The sequence below is a fragment of the Cricetulus griseus genome, chromosome 5 (genome assembly GCF_003668045.3).
Source record: "Cricetulus griseus strain 17A/GY chromosome 5, alternate assembly CriGri-PICRH-1.0, whole genome shotgun sequence".
NCBI classification, from domain to species: Eukaryota; Metazoa; Chordata; class Mammalia; order Rodentia; family Cricetidae; genus Cricetulus; species Cricetulus griseus.
In genome coordinates, this window is record NC_048598.1 from 63,181,326 (window position 1) to 63,203,163 (window position 21,838).

The 21,838-nt window shown below is 40.4% G+C and overlaps 1 protein-coding gene across 3 annotated transcripts in view; it reads right to left on the reverse strand.

Moving 5' to 3' along the window:
• Positions 1-539: 539 nt before the first annotated feature.
• Slc35f5 (solute carrier family 35 member F5) overlaps positions 540-21,838 on the reverse strand; it is a 34,293-nt gene continuing 12,994 nt past the window's right edge. For 2 of the 3 annotated variants that reach the window (XM_035445256.1, XM_027417776.2), the window contains exons 8-16: positions 20,712-20,793; positions 19,387-19,474; positions 16,995-17,059; positions 13,955-14,059; positions 13,096-13,255; positions 10,826-10,916; positions 6,726-6,880; positions 5,603-5,699; positions 540-1,977 (exon numbers count right to left, since the gene is read on the reverse strand). In XM_035445256.1, coding sequence (XP_035301147.1) covers positions 5,624-5,699; positions 6,726-6,880; positions 10,826-10,916; positions 13,096-13,255; positions 13,955-14,059; positions 16,995-17,059; positions 19,387-19,474; positions 20,712-20,793 — 822 coding nt within the window. In that variant the 3' untranslated portion in view covers positions 540-1,977; positions 5,603-5,623. Of the gene's footprint in view, positions 1,978-5,602; positions 5,700-6,725; positions 6,881-10,825; positions 10,917-13,095; positions 13,256-13,954; positions 14,060-16,994; positions 17,060-19,386; positions 19,475-20,711; positions 20,794-21,838 lie in introns of those variants that run through there. The other variant, XR_003485754.2, reaches the window with a different exon arrangement.

The following is a 21,838-nucleotide window of genomic DNA, read 5'->3' on the forward strand; positions in this document are numbered from 1 at the left end:
ATGTGGTTTTTTGGGGGGAATGGAGGGGGGGGGTTCGAGACAGGGTTTCTCTGCGGCTTTTGGAGGCTGCCCTGAAACTAGCTCTTGTAGACCACGATGGTCTTGAACTCACAGAGATCCACCTGCCTCTGCCTCCTGAGTGCTGGGATTAAAGGCATGTGCCACCACCACCCTGCCTTATGTGGGTTCTTGATCCAAGTCAGGTCATCAGGCTTGTGTAGCTGATGTTATCTCCCTGGCTCCATGACTTGCTTTTTTTGAGGCAGGGTCTTCCAATGATCGGGACCTTACCGAGTGGGCCAGCAAGCTCCAGGGGTCCTCCTTTCTCCATCACCTCCCCACCCCCCCATCCCTCCACCCCCACCCACTATTTTATATCAGTTCTGGAGATCTCACTCAGATCCACATGCTTAGCAAGACAAGCACTTTACTGCAAAATTGTCCTATCCTTTGTCTTTTACCCTGCCAACCAGTACTGGTTTTAGCATAAGAATCACTTAATGTTAATTTAAATTAACATAATGCAGAGGACTCCAGACTAAGCAGACAGCTAGCCTTTATTTTAGATTCAGGTTAACACCAGACCAATTTTAAGAACAGGAAAAGAATAAAGTGGAACTCTGTAAAGGGAATTTTTAAAAATAAGATTCATTAAGCGATTTGGAGAATGGTTCTTACTTAACTTGAAACAGGATTGGATTCTGACTACCTAGAAGTCAGAGTCCTCAGACCTGAGCTCACCAACAGGAAGAAACTCCAGAAGCACACATGCTGGGTGTATGCCTAGACCTCAATTTAGGAGTCACAGTTAGGAATATTTTATATGTATTTTGAGATAGGTCTCACTATCCAAGGCTGGCCTTAAATTCACCATACATGACTTTGAACTCCTGATCCTCCTGCCTCCGCCCCGAGTGCTGGGATTACTGGTGTGCACCACTTCATTTGTTGTATGTAGGCTAGGAATGGAACCCAGGGCTTCATATGTGCCAGGCAAGCACTCTACCAACTGAGATGAACCCCCAGTCCCATGATTTAATAATGATAGACAAAAGAATCAAATGTCATCTTTTCACTGGAGTATCTCCTTGCCTTTCTTTTTTATTTTAACCATTCATATTTACTTAGGAAAGTAAGATTGTTTAAGGAAGCAGCACCCAGGTTTAGAGTAATTTATATGTGGAAAAAATACAAAATTTCTTGATACATCTTTAATACACAAATACATATACAAACATTTTATCCTAATAATATTCTTTATCACTTCAATTTAAACCATTCCATTATGAAAATTTAATTGAAGACAGAATATTTCTTTAAAACTCTAAATTAAACAGAGCTTTCTTAACTAATTTATAGCCACACAGCCTTTAGAAATATATGATTTTCCAGTTTATAATTCTTTCCCTGTACAACTGTTACAGCTTGTCACATTTTTTAAGATACAAGGCACCAAACACCAGGAAGAGATCACACAGTGAGTGCACTCAGACCAGATCTTTGCTCAAATATTTGTCCTCTAAAGCCCCACCATCTCTGCATGAACATACTTGTTCCATTAACTAACATTTCTTCTGTGTGGTTATTTTGCAATCTACAAAACTCGAAAATAGAATCTGCACCCACAGCAGGCAACGCCTGAGAATGCTCATCTACTCACTCAGGTGATTTCTCGGAGAGAGTATTACTCAGTCTGAACAAGCATGTTTAAGAGTCCCAGAAAGATTTTGTTCCTTGATTAGTTCCAGTGATTTCATCAACAGAACTGATACGTAAGGCGGTTTGGTCCTTTGGAGCAACTGGACTGCACAAAACCTACATGGAACATCCTTCATTTTGAAAATGAAGAAAGCAGACATGAGGAAAATGTATTTAGAGTTTCAAAGAACTGAAACTGGTATTGTTCAGACTAGGCACTGAAACACTTCTACAAGGAGCTTGCCAGATTGTCTCTTCACTGTAGAATGTTCCATTACACTAAAAACAAAAGGATACAGAAAATGGTTATTTATCATTTACATCATTTTACTTTTCTACAGCAAAAAGTCTGAGAAACAAATTATCTTAATGTTGAAATACCCATCATACATGATACATATATTTAGTAACTAGATACTTGATCTTGAGTTGAGAAGAATTTAGGACAGGATAGCAAGATAGTTGCTTACCACTGAGTCTGATGACTTGAGTTCAAATACTGGAACCCACATGTGGAAGGAGACCCAAGTCCCTCAAGTTAGGCTCTAACCTCCACATACATGCTGTGACAGTGAACATGTCTTATATGTGTATATGTATACACACAAACATGCATCAAGTAAATAAACATTACAAAATAAGGAACTCAGGACAAGTTTCATGGCATCAGCAGGTCTAACATCAACACTACTTAAGTACTTTATGCCAGCATTTAGTTTTATTCTTGGCATAGTCTACTGTTACCCCTATAGTGACAAAGCTTCCACTCAGCCTGTTCTAGTTTATGCTCCTTGATGGTGCCCCACCTTCTCTAGTCTTCACTATCTCAACTTTCTATGATGGGAGATGTCCTTTTGTGTGTGTGTGTGTGTGTGTGTGTGTGTGTGTGTATACACACACACTTATCAGTTGATGAATAAAACATGGATTAGCCGGTAGGTGGGGCTATCAGACAAGGAGAAGACTGGGGAGAGGAAGGTAGAGAGAGGCCTCAAAGAGATGCCATGCTGCTGAAGGAGTAACATGCCAGATTATGGGTAAGCCACAGCCTTGTGACAATACAGATTAATAGAAATGGGTTAATAATTAAGACAGAGCTTGCCAATAAAATGCCTGAGCCATAAGCCAAACATTTTATACTTAATATAAGTCTTTGTGTGTTTATTGGGGCAAAGTGGCTGTGGGACCGGGCGGGACAAAAACCTCCATCTTCAAATGGCACCCACAGTGAGGCTTGAACCCATGATCCTGGGATTAAGAGTCCCAAACTCTCCCAACTGAGCCCTCTAGCTCTGGCTTTTCCAACCAATGAAACATAGCCTGGTGGGAGTGGGGTGGGGTTGGATGTAAGGAACAGTCCATGGAAAGATAACCCATAAAAATGTGATAGACACCACCTTCACAGTTGTTTATATGTTAAAGATTTTATTTCTATTTGTATGTCTATCTGTGGCTGTAAACACATGAATGTAGTGCCTGAGGAGAATAGAAAGGTCATGGGATCCCCTGCAGTTGGAGTTAGAGGCAGTAGTGAGCTACCTGGTATGTATGTTAGGAACCAAGTTCAGCTCCTATGTAAGAGCCCAAGCTCTCTTAGCACTGAGCCATCTCTCCAGCCCCATTATTTTTAATTTGAAGATGGCATACCTATCTTTAATTTGAAGATGGCATACCTATTGTGCTGGGAGTTGGAGAAGAGAGGATTCCTAGGATTTGCTGGCCAGACAATCTAGCTGAACCAGTGAGCTCCAGGTTCAGTGAGAGACTTCAGAGAGTAATAAAGGAAGAAAATGGATATCAACCTCTGCTCAGAGGCCATACATGAACACATGCATGCATGCACATGGACACACACACACACACACACACACACACACACACACACACAGAGAGAGAGAGAGAGAGAGAGAGAGAGAGAGAGAGTTAAAACAATCCTCACCTAAAAGACAACAGACCATGAAGGCTATTTTTCCTTAGAAGGAATAAACTATGTGAACAAAGAGAACAACCAATCAACTTTTGGGTGGCCTGAAGAAATACAACTAAGTGCTTCAGTCAGAAAGGGTGAGGAAGGAATGGAAAGTAGGAATCTGGTATATATCAAATAGAAGGTCAGTTATGCAGTCAGATAGCTTTCCTGTGTTTTATATGAAAAAAAAATCTTCAAAGTTTGTTCTCTAAACGCTGTAGCAAGAGAAATGCTATAGAAAATATCAGGAAAAATGTTAATGAGGTAGCCATCTCTTACTTAGTCATAAAAATATAAATACAGAATACAGAGCTATCCAAAGTTATGCAGCAACTACACAGAAGTAGTGGGAAATTTGTTCTGTTGTTTTCTGTTTGTTTTGTTTTTAAGACATAGTCTCATGTAGCCCAGGCTGGCCTCAAACTCACTATTTGGTGGAGAATGACCTTGATCTCTACTTCCCAAATGCTGGGTTTACATCATGTGTCATCATGTCCCACCAGATGATGGAGAGGCCAGAATGATATGGAATCAGGAGGCGAGTGTGTGGTGTGGGAGTGGAGATACTCATCTACCTTGGTGGAAATGTTGTCAAGTGTAGATGCCTAAAGCTAGACAGCAAAGCAACAGAGACACGAGCATGATCTGGAAAGAGATGGGCAAGTCCAAGAAAATCAGCTATGACTGGGGGTTATAGGCAGTTAACATTTGGCTCCACCCCTTCCTAAGGAACTATGGGAAATTAATGGCTCCTGAGAAAAGGACAGATGTTTTCTTCAGATTGCCCATGTTCTTATAAAAATAATCCCTCACACATGTTCTTGCAAGGAAACAGAAGTTCTCTCTCTCTCTCTCTCTCTCTCTCTCTCTCTCTCTCTCTCTCTCTCTCTCTTACACACATACACACACACACACGCACGCACGCACGCACGCACGCACACGCACGCACGCACGCACGCACGCACGCACGCATGAACACACAGTGAGGAGGAGGAAGAGATGTGAGACACCACATAAACAGTCAGGCACAGCAGCACATGCCTGTGATCCGAGTGCTGGGAGTTGGAGAAGAGAGGATTCCTAGGATTTGCTGGCCAGACAATCTAGCTGAACCAGTGAGCTCCAGGTTCAGTGAGAGACTTCAGAGAGTAATAAAGGAAGAAAATGGATATCAACCTCTGCCCAGAGGCCATACATGAACACATGCATGCATGCACATGGACACACACACACACACACACACACACACACACACACAGAGAGAGAGAGAGAGAGAGAGAGAGAGAGAGAGAGAGAGAGTTAAAACTCACTGGCCACCTAATTTGAGGAGGAACTATTATGACACTTTGAATTCAATACCTGTAAGATCATTCTAGCATAATGCTACTTCCTAAACAAGGAAACAGGCTCAAAGAGGCCAGGAAGCTCCCAAAGTGTCACACAGTCACCTGTGGAAGAACCTGGAGACTTGGAACCCAAGTGGTCTGGCTCCAGAGACTGTAGCACTTTGGGCCACCTCAAACAACTCATTCTAGAAAATCTCCTGCAGGGGAAGGATATGCACACCTTTAATCCCAATACTCTGAAAGTAAGAGGCAGGGGAATCTATGTGAGTTTGGGTTAGTCTGGTCCACATAGCAAGCTCCAGCCCAGCCAGGACTACATAGAGGATCTTGTCTCAAAAAAGAAAGATGGGTGGAAGGAAGAAGGAAGTAAGGAATGAGAGAGGGAGGGGGGAAGAGAGAGGGAGGAAGGAAGGGATGGAGGGGAGGGAGAAAGGGAGGGAAGCAGGAGGGTGGGATAGAGGGAAGGAAGGAAGGAAGGAAGGAAGGAAGGAAGGAAGGAAGGAAGGAAGGAAGGAAAGCCAGCCTGCCACATTTAAGTACTCTCAATAATAAGAACACCATGAAACACTAGTGCTGGCTCAATACACACCTGGACTACAGACAACAGCAGCTAAGTAGCTCCATCCTCCTGCGAAACACTGTGCATAGGAATGAGGCTCTCACACTGTTCACTGTCTTCTGGAACTCTGAAGAAAAGGCAACAGTTAAAAAAGCTTTAGAACTGAAAAAGAAACCTTAGAAATGGTCTGCTGCCCTGTCTGAAGCTGGAAGGTCAAGATACAGTTAGTGACAAAAGCAGCAATTTCCCTCGTGTTTTTGAAGTGCACTACAAAAAGCTTTCTCTCTCTTAAAAAGAAACTTAGAAAGGCAAATGTTAGACAGTGCTGACACAGTCTATTATCAGCTGCACCCAAACCAAAGCTTTCTATATTTAAATCAATTACAGACCACCTGGGAACCAAAACATTTGCTTCCTGAAAATTAGCAGTGAAGAAATTATCTCATTATCCAAAGGATCCAAACACATCTCCTTTTCCTTATACAACACAAATTACAGAATCCATTCTTTCAACAATTCCTATCAAAATTCCTAAAAGTCCAGGCCACTGTGGTGATTCTCAGTTCACTGTTGTTTTGTCTGTTGAAATAGGGCCTCCCTTTATTAGCCCAAGATGGCCCCAATCTCAGAATGCTCCTGGTCATCCTGAGTTGCTGAGATTACAAGAAAACACAGCCACACCCAGCTGAAAATCTATGTTGTGGTCCCAGTGCTCAGAAGACAGAGGCGAGAGGATGGGGAGTTCAGAGCCATCCAGGGTTACATAGTAAGACTACATCTCAAAAACAAAAACAAGGGCTGGGAGATGGCTTGATTAGTACAGTGCTTGCCTCACAAAAATAAGATGTAAATTCAATCGCCCAAACCTTTGTAAGATAGCCAGGCAAGACAGAAGCATCTGTATGTAATCCCAGTGGTGGAGCCAGGAGGGTTCCTGGGGCTCACTGCTGGCCAGCCTAATCAAGCTTGTCCAGGCTACCCCAACAAGCCCACCAGTGAAGCACTTAAAAACTAAGGTGGAGCTTGACATCAACCTCTGGTCTCTCCTCATGCATGTGTACACACATGTAGGCACATGCAGATGAATGAATGAATGAATGAATGAATGAATGCACACACACAAACTTGAAAATATCTTTGGGATAAAACATACCTCTGGATTCGATGTTTTCTACATATAAAGGCAAAAATTCTTCTGACTCCTACCATCACAGGATCCCAATTATTATAATGGCATAGGAGAGTAACAATAAAAAATGAAAAAAACACAGGGATAGCGCCTGCAAAAAATAACCAAGAAAACTGCACCTAAAACAAAAGATTAAAATAAAAACCTCAAAATTATCATTAAGGCAATTTTTAACTTTAATATACATTAAAATATCAAGAAGACAGACTAAACACTGATAATATTATTATATAAAAGGATCTGGGACTTCAATTTACAATTCTACTTGCCTAAATGACTAGTTGCAATACTTACTGCTCTAAAAGAACGGGCAAAAGCAACAAAGGTATGCCAATGTTTACTAGGTACAGTGGCCAGAGTGAGAATGTCTACAAATGGGGCTTCTGTCTCCAGCACCATGGTGCCTATTTCCTCTGTGATGGCCACTCCCTGCTCACAAGTGGATTTTTCTTCCTCAATTTCCAACACTATCTTCAAAATTTCAGATTTTAAAATAAATGTGATGTTTAGCTATATTAACAGCTACATCACAGTTCTTAGTGTTAAAGCCAAGTGAAACCCTTACAACTTTTGCAAGCCTTTTATCAATAATTCATAACAAATTCTAATTATTGATAATTTTAGTCCCCCACCCACCCTTTTTTGGTTTTTAGACAGGGTTTCTCTGTGTCATAGCCCTGGCTGTCCTGGAACTTGCTTTGTAGATGAGGCTGGCCTCAAACTCACAGAGATCCACCTGCCTCTACCTACCAAGTGCTGGGATTAAAGGCATGAGGCACCACCACCTGGCCATTACTTACAATTTTAAAGATTTACTTATTTTAGTCATGTGTATGTGTATCTCTGCTAGTGTCAGCAGGGGCTGGAAAAGAGCATTTGCTGCTCTGCAGATGGAGTTACAGGGAACTATTGAGTTACCTGACATGGATTCTGGAATTTGAACTCAAATCCTCTGGAAGAGCACCAAGTGCTCTTCACCTCCAGCCCCATAAATTCAAATTATAACACCCAAAACTGATTCTTTCTCCATCAACAGATGAGAACATGTTCAGGATCAAGGCCAGAGAGATAACTCAGCAGGTAAAGGCATTTGCAGCCAAGCCTGGTAGCATGAGTTAATCCCTGGTATCCATGCAGTAGAAGGAGAAAACTGACTCCTGGGGGTTGTTCTCTGACCTCCACACATATACCAGAATTAACTTCGGACCGAGTGAACAACAGCCCACAAGAAGCCAGGCTTCAGCACTAAAGAGCCTTCTGATGCAACCACTATGATTTTCTCATCCATCATTGATCAAGGTCCTCAAGAAACTGAAGATAATGAAATTCCATAAAGCTTAAAAGGCCATCCTTTGTGTTTAGAAGTTACCTTTAGTGTCTAGATCGGACTAAAGTATCCAAAACAATTTTTCAAGCAGCCTGCTCTGACTACTGAGGCTGATGAGAGACACAGTGGTGATCTGTTTTACAAAAGGAAATAGCCACTCCTGTTTGCTAAATACAGAAAAAGCATTTGTCCTCTTCTGAGAAAAATAGACAAAAGGCTCAATAAAGTGCTTGACTTCATAAGCATGAAAAATTAGACCTCCAGAATCCTAATTAAAAAAACAAAAACAAAACTTGGGCAAGGTGGCACACATTTGAATCCTAGCACATGTACATAAGGTGGAGACGGAAGGATCTCTGAGCCCACTGGCCAGCTAGCCTACATAGAAAGACTCAGGGTTCAGGGAGAAACTCTGTCTCAAAATGAGTTAGCTAGCACCTTAGGAACAACACCCAGTGCTTGTTCTCTGGCCTCTGCATGCACATTCACACATGTGCACATATGCACCCATTCAAACACACAAAACCAAAAGGAAAAAAAGAGTTTTCACAGGCAAAACTCCCTCTGCTGGAAATCACATGCTATCCCATTTAACACCATGAAAACAGAAAAGTTTCATTTGAAGATGTATTTGGTGAGGACTTTCTGAGAAAACAAAAGATCCTCCAACATACAACCTGATTTGCCCACTCAGTGACCCACAGAACACCCAGGAATGGGTCCTCATTAAGAGACACTGAGAAGCTCACAGTTATCAAAGTATTGACAAAATTGTTTAGAATGACTACCAGAATATCTAATAATCTATAAATGTCAGCACAGAATTATTTTGTAAAGATTCATTTATTTATGTGTATATGCGTGTGCCTGAGTGTATGTATGTGTATCACACATGTACAGGTGCCAGCAGAGGCTATAAGAGGGTGTTAGATTGACTGCAACTGGAGTTACAGGCAGCCTGATAGGAACTCAACCCAAGAGCTCTGTAAGAGCAGTAAGTGCTTTGAACCACTGAGCCAACTCCTATCCCTACAGAATCATTTTAAGTGAAAAATACATACATCACTGAGAGCATTTTGCTTTTATCCACAAGGCACATACAGACCTAAATAAAAACAGCACTAAAAATAAGGCTACTAGAACACACTAGAAACCTGCAGCTTTCAAATATTTTCATTTTCAAATTGTATTACGTCAACACACTATGATTACTTATGTCTTAAAATATTCAAATTCCAAATGCAGAGTAAATGGCTGTCTCCCTTCAGCAGCCTTAGGCAAAGGCACACCCCTATCCGTTGCCACCCTTAGAAGCACTAAAGGAACTTTCCCCACAGGGTGAGGCAACCATGCCTTTAATCCAGCACTTGGGAGGCAGAGGCAGGCAGATCCCTGTGAGTTCAAGGCCAGCTTGATCAATGTAGTGTGTTTCAGACCAGCTAGGGTAATACAGTGAGACCCTATCTCAAGAAAAAAGGAAACTTCTAAATCATTTCTCTAGGCTGTAGCCAGAGATGGCCAGAGTGCTACTTCTGCACCATAATTTATCACCAGCATCCCCATGTCCAGACCAGGACATCATATGAGAGGGCAGGGACACCTTGACTAAGTGTGACAGAGATAAGCATCCTCCAGGACACCACATCATTCTCCTGGAGTTCACTTCTCCAGCACTGTCAGCAGTGTTAAGCAGCCACTGGAGCTGACCTGAGAAGCCAAGTTACCCCCACTAGGTGCTAGAGCAATCTCCTATTGCATACAAGGGACCTATACCAAAGACACGAGGAACAAAGCAACTACTCATAAACTACAAGCCCCATATAAATCCACTTCCTTTACCTGCAAACTAATGGGAAAATATTGAAAGACCAAAGTTAAGATTATCTATTTCTTTTGTATTTTATGTTATTTACTTACTAATTTACTTGTTTATTTAGTGTGTATGCATGAGCATGAGGGTGTGGGTGTATGTATGTTCATCTGGTATGCCTATGACTGTGGACAGAGGTCAACCTTGGCTGTTGTGGTGGTTTGAATGGGTATACTCTCCACAGACTCATGTGTTTGAACGTTTGAACGCTTAGCTCATGGGGAATGGCACTATTCGGAGGTGTGGCCTTGTTGGAGGAAATGTGTCACTGAAGGGGTGGGCTTTGAGGTCATGGATGCTCAAGCTATGCCCAGTGTGGGACACAGTTGCTTCTGCTGCCTGCATATCAAGATGTAGAACTCTCAGCTCTTTCTCCAGAAGATAATGGACTAAACCTCTCAAACCCCAATTAACTGTTTTCCTTGATAAGAGTTGTTGTGGTCATGATATGCCTTCACAGCAATAGAAACCCTATAAGACAGCTATCTTTCCTTAGGTGAAGTTTTTTGAAACAGAATCACTTACTGACCTAGTACTCTCCCTGTGGACTAACTAGGCTGATTGGTCAGTGAGCCCCAGGATTCCTCCTGTCTCCACCTCCCCAGCACTGGAGTTACAAGCATGCAATACTACTTTTAAACATGGATTCTGAGGATCAAGCTCTAGTCTTCAAGTTTGTAAAGACACTCTACTGGTTGAGCCTTAGCCCCCACCATTTATGATTCTATGTAGTGGAGTCCCTTTTAGAGGGAGAAGCATCAAGTATTATCCATATCTGCCTCCCTTATTATTTAAACACACCCCTTAACTGTCACTAGGTCTGCTTTAGTGATGTTGCTAGAGTATCTCATAAAGAACTTGGCTTACCTTTTGCATGCACATGTCGGCTATGATGGAGAGAGGTATTGTAAGGCTTAGTGCAAGTGTGCCTATCAACGATGAGGTAAGAAAGCAGCCCCTAAAAAGAAGAAAGGAAACATAATTTCTATATTTAAAACATTTAAAAATGCCACTAAACAAATTGAACCAAGATTTCCTGTCCTATAATACGTGCCTGAGAGATCCCAAGCAAAGGTGAAAGCTGAGTATGGACAGAGATGCAAAAAATAACAGTTACTAAAATGACTTCAAAATTTGTCCTCAATTATTAAAAATACAAACATGGAATTATACTGTGTTCTGGATGCTTTATGCTATTTTTGAGACCTGCTTACATATATTATTCAACTTTGGAGATACACACACATACACACACACACACACACACACACACACACACACACAGAGAGAGAGAGAGAGAGAGAGAGAGAGAGAGAGACATATATTTCATTAATTTAAAATTTACTGAACAGAATTTTTAGTTTTTGACACCTAACAAAACCACATTATTACCTTTCTTTAGATTTGAAAAGCTAATTTTTAAATTATGTGTAGATGAGTGGGTCTATACATGTGAATGCAGTGTGTTTAGGGACTGGAAGTGGATTGCGATCCCTCTGGAGCTGGAGTTACAGTAGAAACTTCCCAACATGGGTACTAGGAACTGAATTCAGGTCCTCTGTAAGACCAGCATGCACTCTTAAACAAAGAGCCATCTCTCTACCTAACCCCCACAATACCATTATTAAAATTGAAATCACACACAAACTTTAAGAAACTGATAAGTTTGTGCCACAAGGCCCAGCTCTTTGAAATTTTCAATCTGATAGAAATAGTACTAGGATTATAATGGAAGTCTCATAAATTCTACATGGTAGATTGTGTTCAACTTATTTGAAACTTACTGTCATTAAACGAGAAAAAGTCTAGCATATAGTATGCTAACATCCCAAGTTAATCTATTCATGATTCCCACATCTGATCCATCCATCTGTAAAGTTCTGAATATAAATAACAACAAGAAAGCCTGTGAGCGACCAAATATTCCCAAGTTCCCTAAGTAAGCAGCACCCCTGGAGTCACACTAAGGATCCATGAATTGTCACATTTCACACAAACATAAGATGTCCACATGTCCATGGCTACTTTCATTTGTGTATGTTCATATGTACATGATCATGTGTGTGCATGTGCACTCAGGAGTAGGTACACATGTACATGTATAGGTCTGTTTCACTCTTCACCTTATTTTTGAGACTAGTTCCCTCACTGAACCTAGGTCACTGATTCAGCTAGATTAGCTGGCAAGTGAGTTCCACGGCTCTTCCCATCTCTCTGCTCCCATATCAGTGTCAGAGATGCATTCCACCCAACCTAGATATTCAAACTCAGATCCTCATGTTTGTGTAGCAAGAACTTTATCTACTAAGCCATCAGCCCAGACCCAACACTATACTTTTAATAAAATGTATTTTATTTATTGATAATTTCATACATGTAAACCAACACCTTGAAAGCATTTTTACAGACTTAAACAAGTTGCATTATCCTTAGCACAGCCTATAGCAGTGGTTCTCAGGCTTCCTAAGGTTGTAACCCTTTAATACAGTTACTCATGTTGTGGTGACCCCCAACTGTAAAATTATTCTGTTTCTACTTCATAACTGTAATTTTGCTCCTGTTATGAATTATGATGTAAATATCTGATATTTAGGATATCTGATATGTGACCCTTGTGAGAGGGTCATTCAGACCCCCAAAGGGATTGCAATGCACAGATTGAGAACCACTGACTTAGAGTCATCTGAGGAAGTCTCACCTGAGGGATTGGTTGGCCTGTGACATGTCTGTTAAGAGATTGTCTTAATTGATGATTAATGTAGGCGGGGCTGCCTGACTTCCCTCAGTGATGGACTGTGACCTGGAAGTGGGAGCCTCCCCTACCCTAAGTCACTTTTGGTAAGAGTGTTTATCACAGCAGCCGGAAGAGTATTAATTCCTAGTTATAGTTACTCATTTATTAAACACACACTTTTGAGCTTCTTTCTATGTATTTTCTTTGTGAGGGGCCCACAAAAGTTCAAATCATGGTCTCTGCTCTGCTCTATCAGAATAAGTATATTCAATTATAAGTACCTATGTGGAAGGGGAGCACACAGAAGGTACCTTCAGAACTCAGAAGACATGGAAATGTTCAAACTACTCCTAAGTCAACAAACTGACAACAAATGAACTGCCGGAGAAGTAACAGAACCTACCACAACCACAGAAACTCAGAAAGAACTGTTCCAATGAGGCCGTTGATAAGGATACACAAAAGTACCACTTTATTCGGAAACTCGAAGTCCTCAAAGCCAGTATAATGAAGTAAAAAGAACCCCGGCCATAAGAGCAGCAGATTAAACAGACCTACAAAACCTGAATATAAAAGAGACACAGGTTACAATCATGGCTGACTTCAATTTTCCAAACCTGATAACATTATTAGAAAAATGAGATCTCACAAAGTGTTTTAGTGGGTTGATTAATTAGAACTTGTGTTGGTTGGTTGTTAGTTCTACAAAACAGCTCATTTCCAGGAAAAAAAACAGCATCAGTACGTACCAGTGACTGCTGACTTTGGTTTGACTGGGTGGATGGCCTAGTCAGTCAGTAAAGTGCTTACTACTCAAATATGAGTGCATTCCTCAGCACACAGGTGGTGCTCACTTGTACTCTCTCACCTCTGGGGACATGCAGACATGGCTCTCTAGAACCCACTGGCCAGTTAGTCTGGCTGAATTGTGAGGCTCAGACAGTTCAGCAAGAGACCTTGGAATCCACAATATTTCCAAGAAAATAAAAAATAAATAAAAATCATACAGAAGAGGAAAAAGGCCTCCATAGTCTCTTTAAAAAATAACCTATGCTGGGTGATGGTAATGCATGCCTTTAATCCCAGCACTGGGAGGCAGAGGCAGGTGGATCTCAGTGAACTGAGGCCAGCCTGGTCTACAGATCTAGTTCCAGGACAGTCAGGACTGTTACACAGAGAAACCCTGTCTCAAAAAACCATAAAAAAAACCTATGAATTTATAATTTCAAGTAAGTAGCCTAAAGGGCTAAGCATATACTTGCCAAAGAACATTGGAATATCCAATTTATCTTCTCTGTCTACTTTTCTCTTGATCATCACAATGTAGACAGCATAGAGCATTGCTCCAGCAAGTGACCAAATGGAACCTGTAAAAACCAACACATGATTTAAACTCCAGTATCCATTCATGAACTCATTCAACATATATTACTATATATACTTAGAAAGTCTAATAATACACTGAATACTAAGTGAAGAAATGAGAATGCAAAAATGAAAAAAAAAAAAGCTAACTCATTCCACCCAGATCCTCCTGTAGGACAGGAAGGAAATGAATGGATGGATGGATAAATAATAAATAAATAAATAAATAAATATATGCCTTGGTGAACTAACCATACACCCACACAAATTCTAACAGTGAAAGTTCGATAAATAACATTTGGCTTTAATTTTGAAACACGCACTTCTTATTTTTCTTTACATCAGTAGTTCTCAACCTTCCTAATGCTGTCCATTAATACAGTTCCTCATATTGTGGTGTCCCCCACCATAAAATTATTTTGTTCCTACTTTACAACTATAATTTTGTTACTGTTATAACCATAATGTAAATATCTGTGTTTTCTGATGATCTTAGGTAACCCCTGTGACAGGGTCATTCGACTCCCAAAGGAGTTGCAACCTACAGGTTGAGAACCACTGCTTTACATGAACCATTTTGACACAGGCTATTGTACAATGTAACAAATGCTTCCCTTCCATCTCTAAGCCATTGCTTGATCTTGTTCTTCCCATCCCTCTATCTGGATTTCCAGATACTCTACCACCACATCCGTAAGGTCACACCTCTTCCACACAGCATCCTGTCTACTCTGCTGAATTTCCATTTGATTTGTCTTCTGTTTTACACAATGGAGCATTTACTAACATTAAATACGGTATTATGGGTTGGGGAGATAGCCCAGTGGGCAAAGCACTTGCCACACAAGGATGAGGACATGAGTTTGAATCCCCATGGCCCACATCAAGTCAGACACAGAAGTGCATGCAAATGTAATCCTAGAACTCCTACAATGAGATGGGAGGCAGAGACAAGAGAATCCCAGCAAGTTTACAAGCCAGCAGCCAGGCATACACAGTGACAAATAACAAAAGACCCCATCTCAAGCAAGGTGGAAACCAAGGACCAGCACCTGAGGTTGCCCTCTAACCGCCACACAAGCATTGTGTCACACGTGTACCTATACTAACACACTCACTTGTACACATGCACACACCATATATTCACACAAAGATAAAAAAATGTCATTAATTTATTCTCTGCTGGCTTTGTTTTGTAATTCCCATATCTTATTTTAAACGAAGAACTGAAAGCTACAAATACAAAATGTTTGCTTATAATTGGTTGAAATATGCAATATAGTGTGAAGCTCACAGTGCTCGGATAATTACTGCCTTCATTAACTCATGCTCAACAACCCTTAATTAAGCCTTCAAAAACAATTACCAATGTGCCAAGTGACCACTCAATACTTTAATCTATTCAAAAGAACAATATTTACTAAGTCTACCTTTTTATTATTATCCAAAAAAAAATTTAAAGCCTATCAACAAAATCTTACACTCACAAAACAAGTATATATTGTAGTTTTTTGTTTGTTTGATTGATTGATTGATTGATTGATTTTTGGTTTTTCAAGACAGGGTTTCTCTGTATAGTCCTGGTTGTCTTCTCTCTCTGTAGACGAGGCTGGCCTTGAACTCATAGATCCTCCTGCCTCTGCCTCTCAAGTGCTGGGATTAAAGGCGTGCACCACCATGCCCTGCTACATTTTGTTTCATGTATACAGAGTGGCTCTGGGTCAGAAGGGGGAGATGTAGGTCAAAGCGCAGCTGACTGGGTAGTACCAGGGAGAGTCTGGAGAGCACTGCTCTGTCCTACGTACTTCACATATATAGAGAAATTAACTGGGCTCTAGTTACCTTTGTTTTTGCTAAATAAAGGCAGTAATCAAATTAAAAGTTTACTCTAATAGTAACTGCCAAGGCAAAGAAACAGACTAGATAAGAAAATTAGTGGGTGAGAGTATGACAACAATATTTCTAAAACCTCAAAGTGTCTCCCCACAAGATGCTTGCTACTTTAACAACTAGTCACCTTACCCGGAGCACCCTGACAGACACTACTTGAAAACCTACATCACTAGCAAAAGGTTAAAGCAATGCCATTGGGTCTTCCGAGAAAATGCACCAACACCAATCAGATAAGGAAATATTACTGTCATGGTATTACTATCTGTACAACATCAATTTAACTAGAAAGAATTCTAGACAAACCCCAACTCGAATGCAGAAGCACTGTATAAGGTAGGTTAAGCTGTACCCTTTGTAAGTGTCAGACTCGTAGAAGACAAGTAAGACTGCATTAGGACTCCTGTTGAGAGGACATTAGAGGAACAAGACAACTAAATGCAAATCAATAAAAGATCTCAGGCCACTAAAAGAACACTGTGGGAAGATGGCTACATTAAAGATGGGTCTATAGAACACACTATCAAAATTAAGTGTTCACTGTAATAGTAACTGCTCATGAAAGATACAAATGTGGATGAGAAAATTAGTAGGTAATATTAATTCCTATTAATTAATTTTGTAATTGCTTTGTAGTTATGCAAGTTAATATCTGAAGAATTTGGGCGAAGGTTATATAATAGCCTTTTTTTATTACTTCCAAAGAAAAACAAAGGAAAAGTTAAATTAATAGACAAATTTTTTAAGACCCTGTGACTGGGTCAGCAAGATCCTAGTCAGTTAAGAGGTGCTTGCTTATTTCCAAGCCTGGAAACCTGAGTTCAATTCCTGTGACCCACATGGAAAGGAAAGATTTGATTCTTACAGGTTATCTATCCTCTGACTTCCACACATAAAATATGTCATGTGCACACCCACACTCATGCATATGCATACACACATAAATAAATGTAATAAAACTGCCTGTTAGTGGCATGCTGTATGTGAATGTATTGCAGTATGCACATAGCTTGCACGAATGCCCTAGAAAAGCAGTCACGTACTTACCTATTGTGTCTCTTCCAGCAGATTTTTCAGACCCCGACAGGTTCACCAGGACCACACCTCCAATGCTGTGAGAGTAACACCCATTACTGATGAGCAAAATAAGAGGCTCCTAAAAGACTAATCGTCTAGATAAAAACTAAGAACTCAACTTTGGGTAAAACTGTCTGTGAATCCAGTGATTTTACTGATGAGTGCTCATGAGCTCATCAGCACAGTACTGTATAGTGCTGCACTGACAGTTAATCCTCACAAATGCACACTGATGACTTATAGGGAAGGAATTCATGAAGAGGTAAAGCAACTTGACCAAGACCAAATGACAGGGCTGGAACACAGGCAGCCTATCCCCAAAGCCCAAGATGTTTACATGTCTTCATTATGGAAAAGACAACTTGTCATCCCTTCTTTCAAAGAGAGAAATAAGCCAAACCCACATAAAGCTAGCAGTGGCGCTTTTCTTGCAAGTGAAACCTAAATAAACAGAAAGGCTTTTCTTTCACATTTGATGAGTCCCATTAACGCCAGGATTTTAATGAGCAAAAAGAAGACAACTGAAGGCTGTTGAGAAGGATATTGATTCATTTGACTGTCACTTGTTGAGCATCTTGAACCAGCAAAGCAGTGTGTTCCAGTGGGAAACAAATAGACATGGTTTTGGTCGTCAAAGAGCCTTTTTACTTCTGGGTAGCTTATTGTGTCTATTTTTTTTTCCCAAACAAACAGAAGTGCTACAAATTTAAAAGATGGTCCAATTCTCTTGCCTACTGATCAAAGAGACTCAGGCACATTTGGGGAGTAGTATAGAGAAAGAATATTTTTTCCCTTTCGTAACAATGAGATTAGAAGCTAAACAGAATACTCCTTACACTGGATCCTCCTACTCTCTAGTGACAGCTTCGGGTTTCCTGCAATGATCATTGTTTGGATTAGAGTCAGCTGTTGTTTACCGAGTTCCCACAATATAATAGAAACCATTTCATTTCCATTCAGAGGATGATGCCATGACTGTGCCTAAATATACTGAGCACACGTTGTTCTTTGAAACAGTTTAGAAGTTTGACCTTATCCATCCACATGACTGTCCTGTGAAACAAATTCTACTGTGATCTTCAGTTTACAGAAGAGGAACCAGGCAAAGCGATTTCAAAATAGCATGCAAAGTCTCAAGACTAGTCATCGAGGCGGGACTGGATCACAGACAGCAGAATGTGATATCCGAACTCGTTAGATTTCTTTCAAGGCTGTAGCTATATCGAATACTACTCATGTCACAAAAATACAGTCTCATTGTTTAAGGCCAATTCAAAATAAAGTAAGAATTAAGTAGTGTTCATTAGAATATTCTTAAGAGTAAAATTACACAAAAAAGTAAAATCAATTATCCTCAATTACAGTGATTTCTTTTTTTTCTTTCTTTTTTTTTTTTTTTAAGCAGGGCTTAGGGGAAGCAATAGAACTCTGATTCAGTCTCAGCTACTGCTGAGGAACAGTCTCATCATTAAGCGTTTGTTACCTTCTTTGCTCTCTTTTTCCAAAAATAGCTGCTTTGTCAAACTAAAGCATCTCCTTTGAGTACTGTCTATGGGAAAGCCTGTGCTAGGCTCTTGGCAACACACAGAACATGAAGCAAGGTTTCAACTTTTAAAGGTTTACAGCCCAGAAGAGAAGACAAGAAAAACAATCTCACAATTACATATGAAAAACTGAAAGGTGGTTATTGACAATGTCGCTGCTGTGCCCTGAGATAAAATTGCCAAATGAATTAAACAGAAAGTTATGAAAAATCATTGCAGGCTAAGATAACTGGAGAAAATCGTATTTGATTTCTAGAAGAAAGGAACAAATTGAAGCTAACATAAAACGGGGACTTGGTCAGGAAAATGAGAAAGACAACTGATGATCACATTGGCACATTACTGTTAAATGTGAAAGGTAGTTCAACACTTAGTAATTTTGGTGCCAATGAGAGCCTGTGGATATGAACCATGGCTGTCCTGGAATCTTTCCCTCCAGTTACCCTAAACAGCATCTTGTCCACATGAAGCCTTCTTTTGCCTCATCGTTCTTTGCTTATGTATTATAACATAAAATAATTGTTTCAACATCATATTTTAAGGACTTTATTATTTGTTTGGGTGTACATAGGTGTATGAGTACATGTGTATAAAAGTATGTATGCTTGTGTGTGCAATGAGAGGCCAGGCAAGGGTGTTGGATCTGTCAGAGAAAGTATTACAGGCTTTGTGGAATAGCCAGTTTGTTGCATGGGTATTTAAATCTGATCCATAGTCTTCATGATTATCCAAGGGAGCTCTATTAACTCTTGAGCCATATTTCCAGATCTAGTATCATATGTCTGAGCACTACAAACTAGCATATGTTATATTCTTACCTTAAAATTACAGCTAATAGTTTAGAGAGGGTAAATCTGTCTCCACTGTTGCTCGGAAACACAGCTGCAAGGATTAAAGTAAAAAGTCCTACATGGAGGAAGAAAAGGAGAGAAGCTGTTAAGTTTACTTGTACCAACATTCCTCACCACCAATACCAAGGACAACATGAGTAAATCACATATCTAACTTTTAAGCTAATTGCTTTGCTCTTTTCAAACAACCAATGCTGCATTTCCTTAAGTGGAAATGTTCAAAAGTCAGATTAAGAAGAGCTTCTAAACTAAGCCACGGTTATTCTAACAGTGCAGATAAGGGTAGACCTATTTATTTTTAAACTAATAAGCACTAAGTTGAGTCTTCAGAGTAACACTGTGACCTCATCGGTCATGCCCATGTTCTAAGTTATTTCCACAGCTTCGAAAATACTTCTTATCTTCCAGATTTGGAAGGTGAGTCAATGTTAAAAATAAAACACCTACTAGAGTGCAAATTTTAGATATGAAATAAGCAGTGGCATTTAGCCAAAAGGATCTAGAAAAAGATCTCTGAAAAGGAAATATGCAGTGTAAGACTACCATAAAGGGAGGATAGGCCCAGAAAACCTTCACACACTGCAGAATAGAAACCACAGAGGGTCAGGTGTGGTGGTGCATGCCTTTAATCCCAGCACTTGAGAGGCAGAAGCAGGAGGGTCTCCGAGTTCTAGGCCAGACTGGTCTACTGAGTAAGTTCCAGAATAGCCATGGCTACACAGAGAAACCCTGTTAAAAAAACAAAACAAAAATATACAAACAAATAAGCATACAAGCCCACAGGGGCCAAGGGAGAACATGTGCCTAGTATACACAGACCTAGAAAATGTTCATGCAGTGCAGGATAAAAACCACAGAGGCCAAGGGTATACGTCTGGAAGAGTGAGTGCCCAGCATGCTCAGACCTAGGTTTGATCCCCAGCACTAACAAAAATAACAACTGCCAGACAAAGAACTATAAACTACTCAAAGGGACATCAATAGCACAAAGTTCAGGCACTAAACTGTAACCATGTAAACTAGATTGTGCATGTCTGTAATACTGCTTGGAAGACAGACATAGGCAGGCAGAGCACCACAAGTTCAAAGCCAGCCTGGCCTGGTCTATACAGTAAAATAGCCAGAGCTAAATAGTAATGGTCTCAGTAACAACCTTCCCAAACTAGTTATAATATACTAATATACAACAGAACTAAAAACTTAGAAGATAGAATTGTGTCTATGTACATACAAATATCACTAGCTATGCATGCATCAATTCAGAATGCAGATCTTGAAGACACATTTCTTACCAGAAGTTGAAGACAAAATATTCACTATGGCAACCTGTGTGTCTGAAAGTGCTTCTTGATATGACAAATTTGCCAAAAACCACTAAACAAAAAGAAAAGCAAGTGAAATCTCATAAAAAAAATCCATATCTGCCAGTTCAGTTCACAGTGCATCCCTCCACCACCCTTCCAAGCACTATTACTGTATGAGATTCGTTCTTAGTCAAAAACTCATATGTACATGTGTGTATCTGTGTGGGGGCATGGGAACATGCATACAGTGCCAGCAGAGGCCAGAAGAGGGTGTCAGATCCCTTGACCTTGCTGGGAACTAAACTCTAGTCCTCTGGAAGAACAGTATGTGCTCTGAACCCTGGGTCATCTCTCCAGTCTCATCAAGTGGTTTCAGAGAGCTCTTTGAGAGAAAAAAAGCACAGCCCCTTAAATAAGGACAAGCATTAATAATCAAACCTAAGATGTTGCTACTCAATTTCCTAAAAACACTAACCATGTCAGACACAGTGACGCAAACCTGTGACCCCAGCACTCAAGGCCAAGAAGATTACAAGTTCCAGAAATTGAAGTCTAGCCTGTGCTAGTGGGACAATTAATTTAAATTAAGTTACAATAAAAAAATAAACTAGAACCTGTCTAGCATGCACAGAAGCTGGTTTCAATATCTAGCACCACCACCACCAACAACAACAAAAAATAAATAACAAAAGTTGATTTCAAAAAACAAAAAAAGTTAGGCTATGGTGGTGGAGGTGGCACATGCCTTTAGTCCTACCACTTGAGAGGCAGAAGCAGTGAGTTCTAGGCCAGCCTGGTCTAAAGAGCTACACAGAGAAACCCTGTCTTGCAAAATTAAAAAAAAAAAAAAAAAAAAAAAAAAAAAAGCTGAGGAGATGGCTCAGCAGTTAAAAGCACTTGCCACTCTTGCAGAGGACCCGAGTTTGGTTCCCATCACCCACAATGCATGCCTCAGGACTTGCTTCAGCTCCAAGGGATCTGACACCCTCTTCTGCACTCCACAGGCACATGTACACACTGCTCTCTCTCCTCTCTCCCTCTCTTCTCTCTCTCTCTCTCTCTCTCTCTCTCTCTCTCTCTCTCTCTCTCTCTCTCTCTCTCTCTCTCTCTCACAC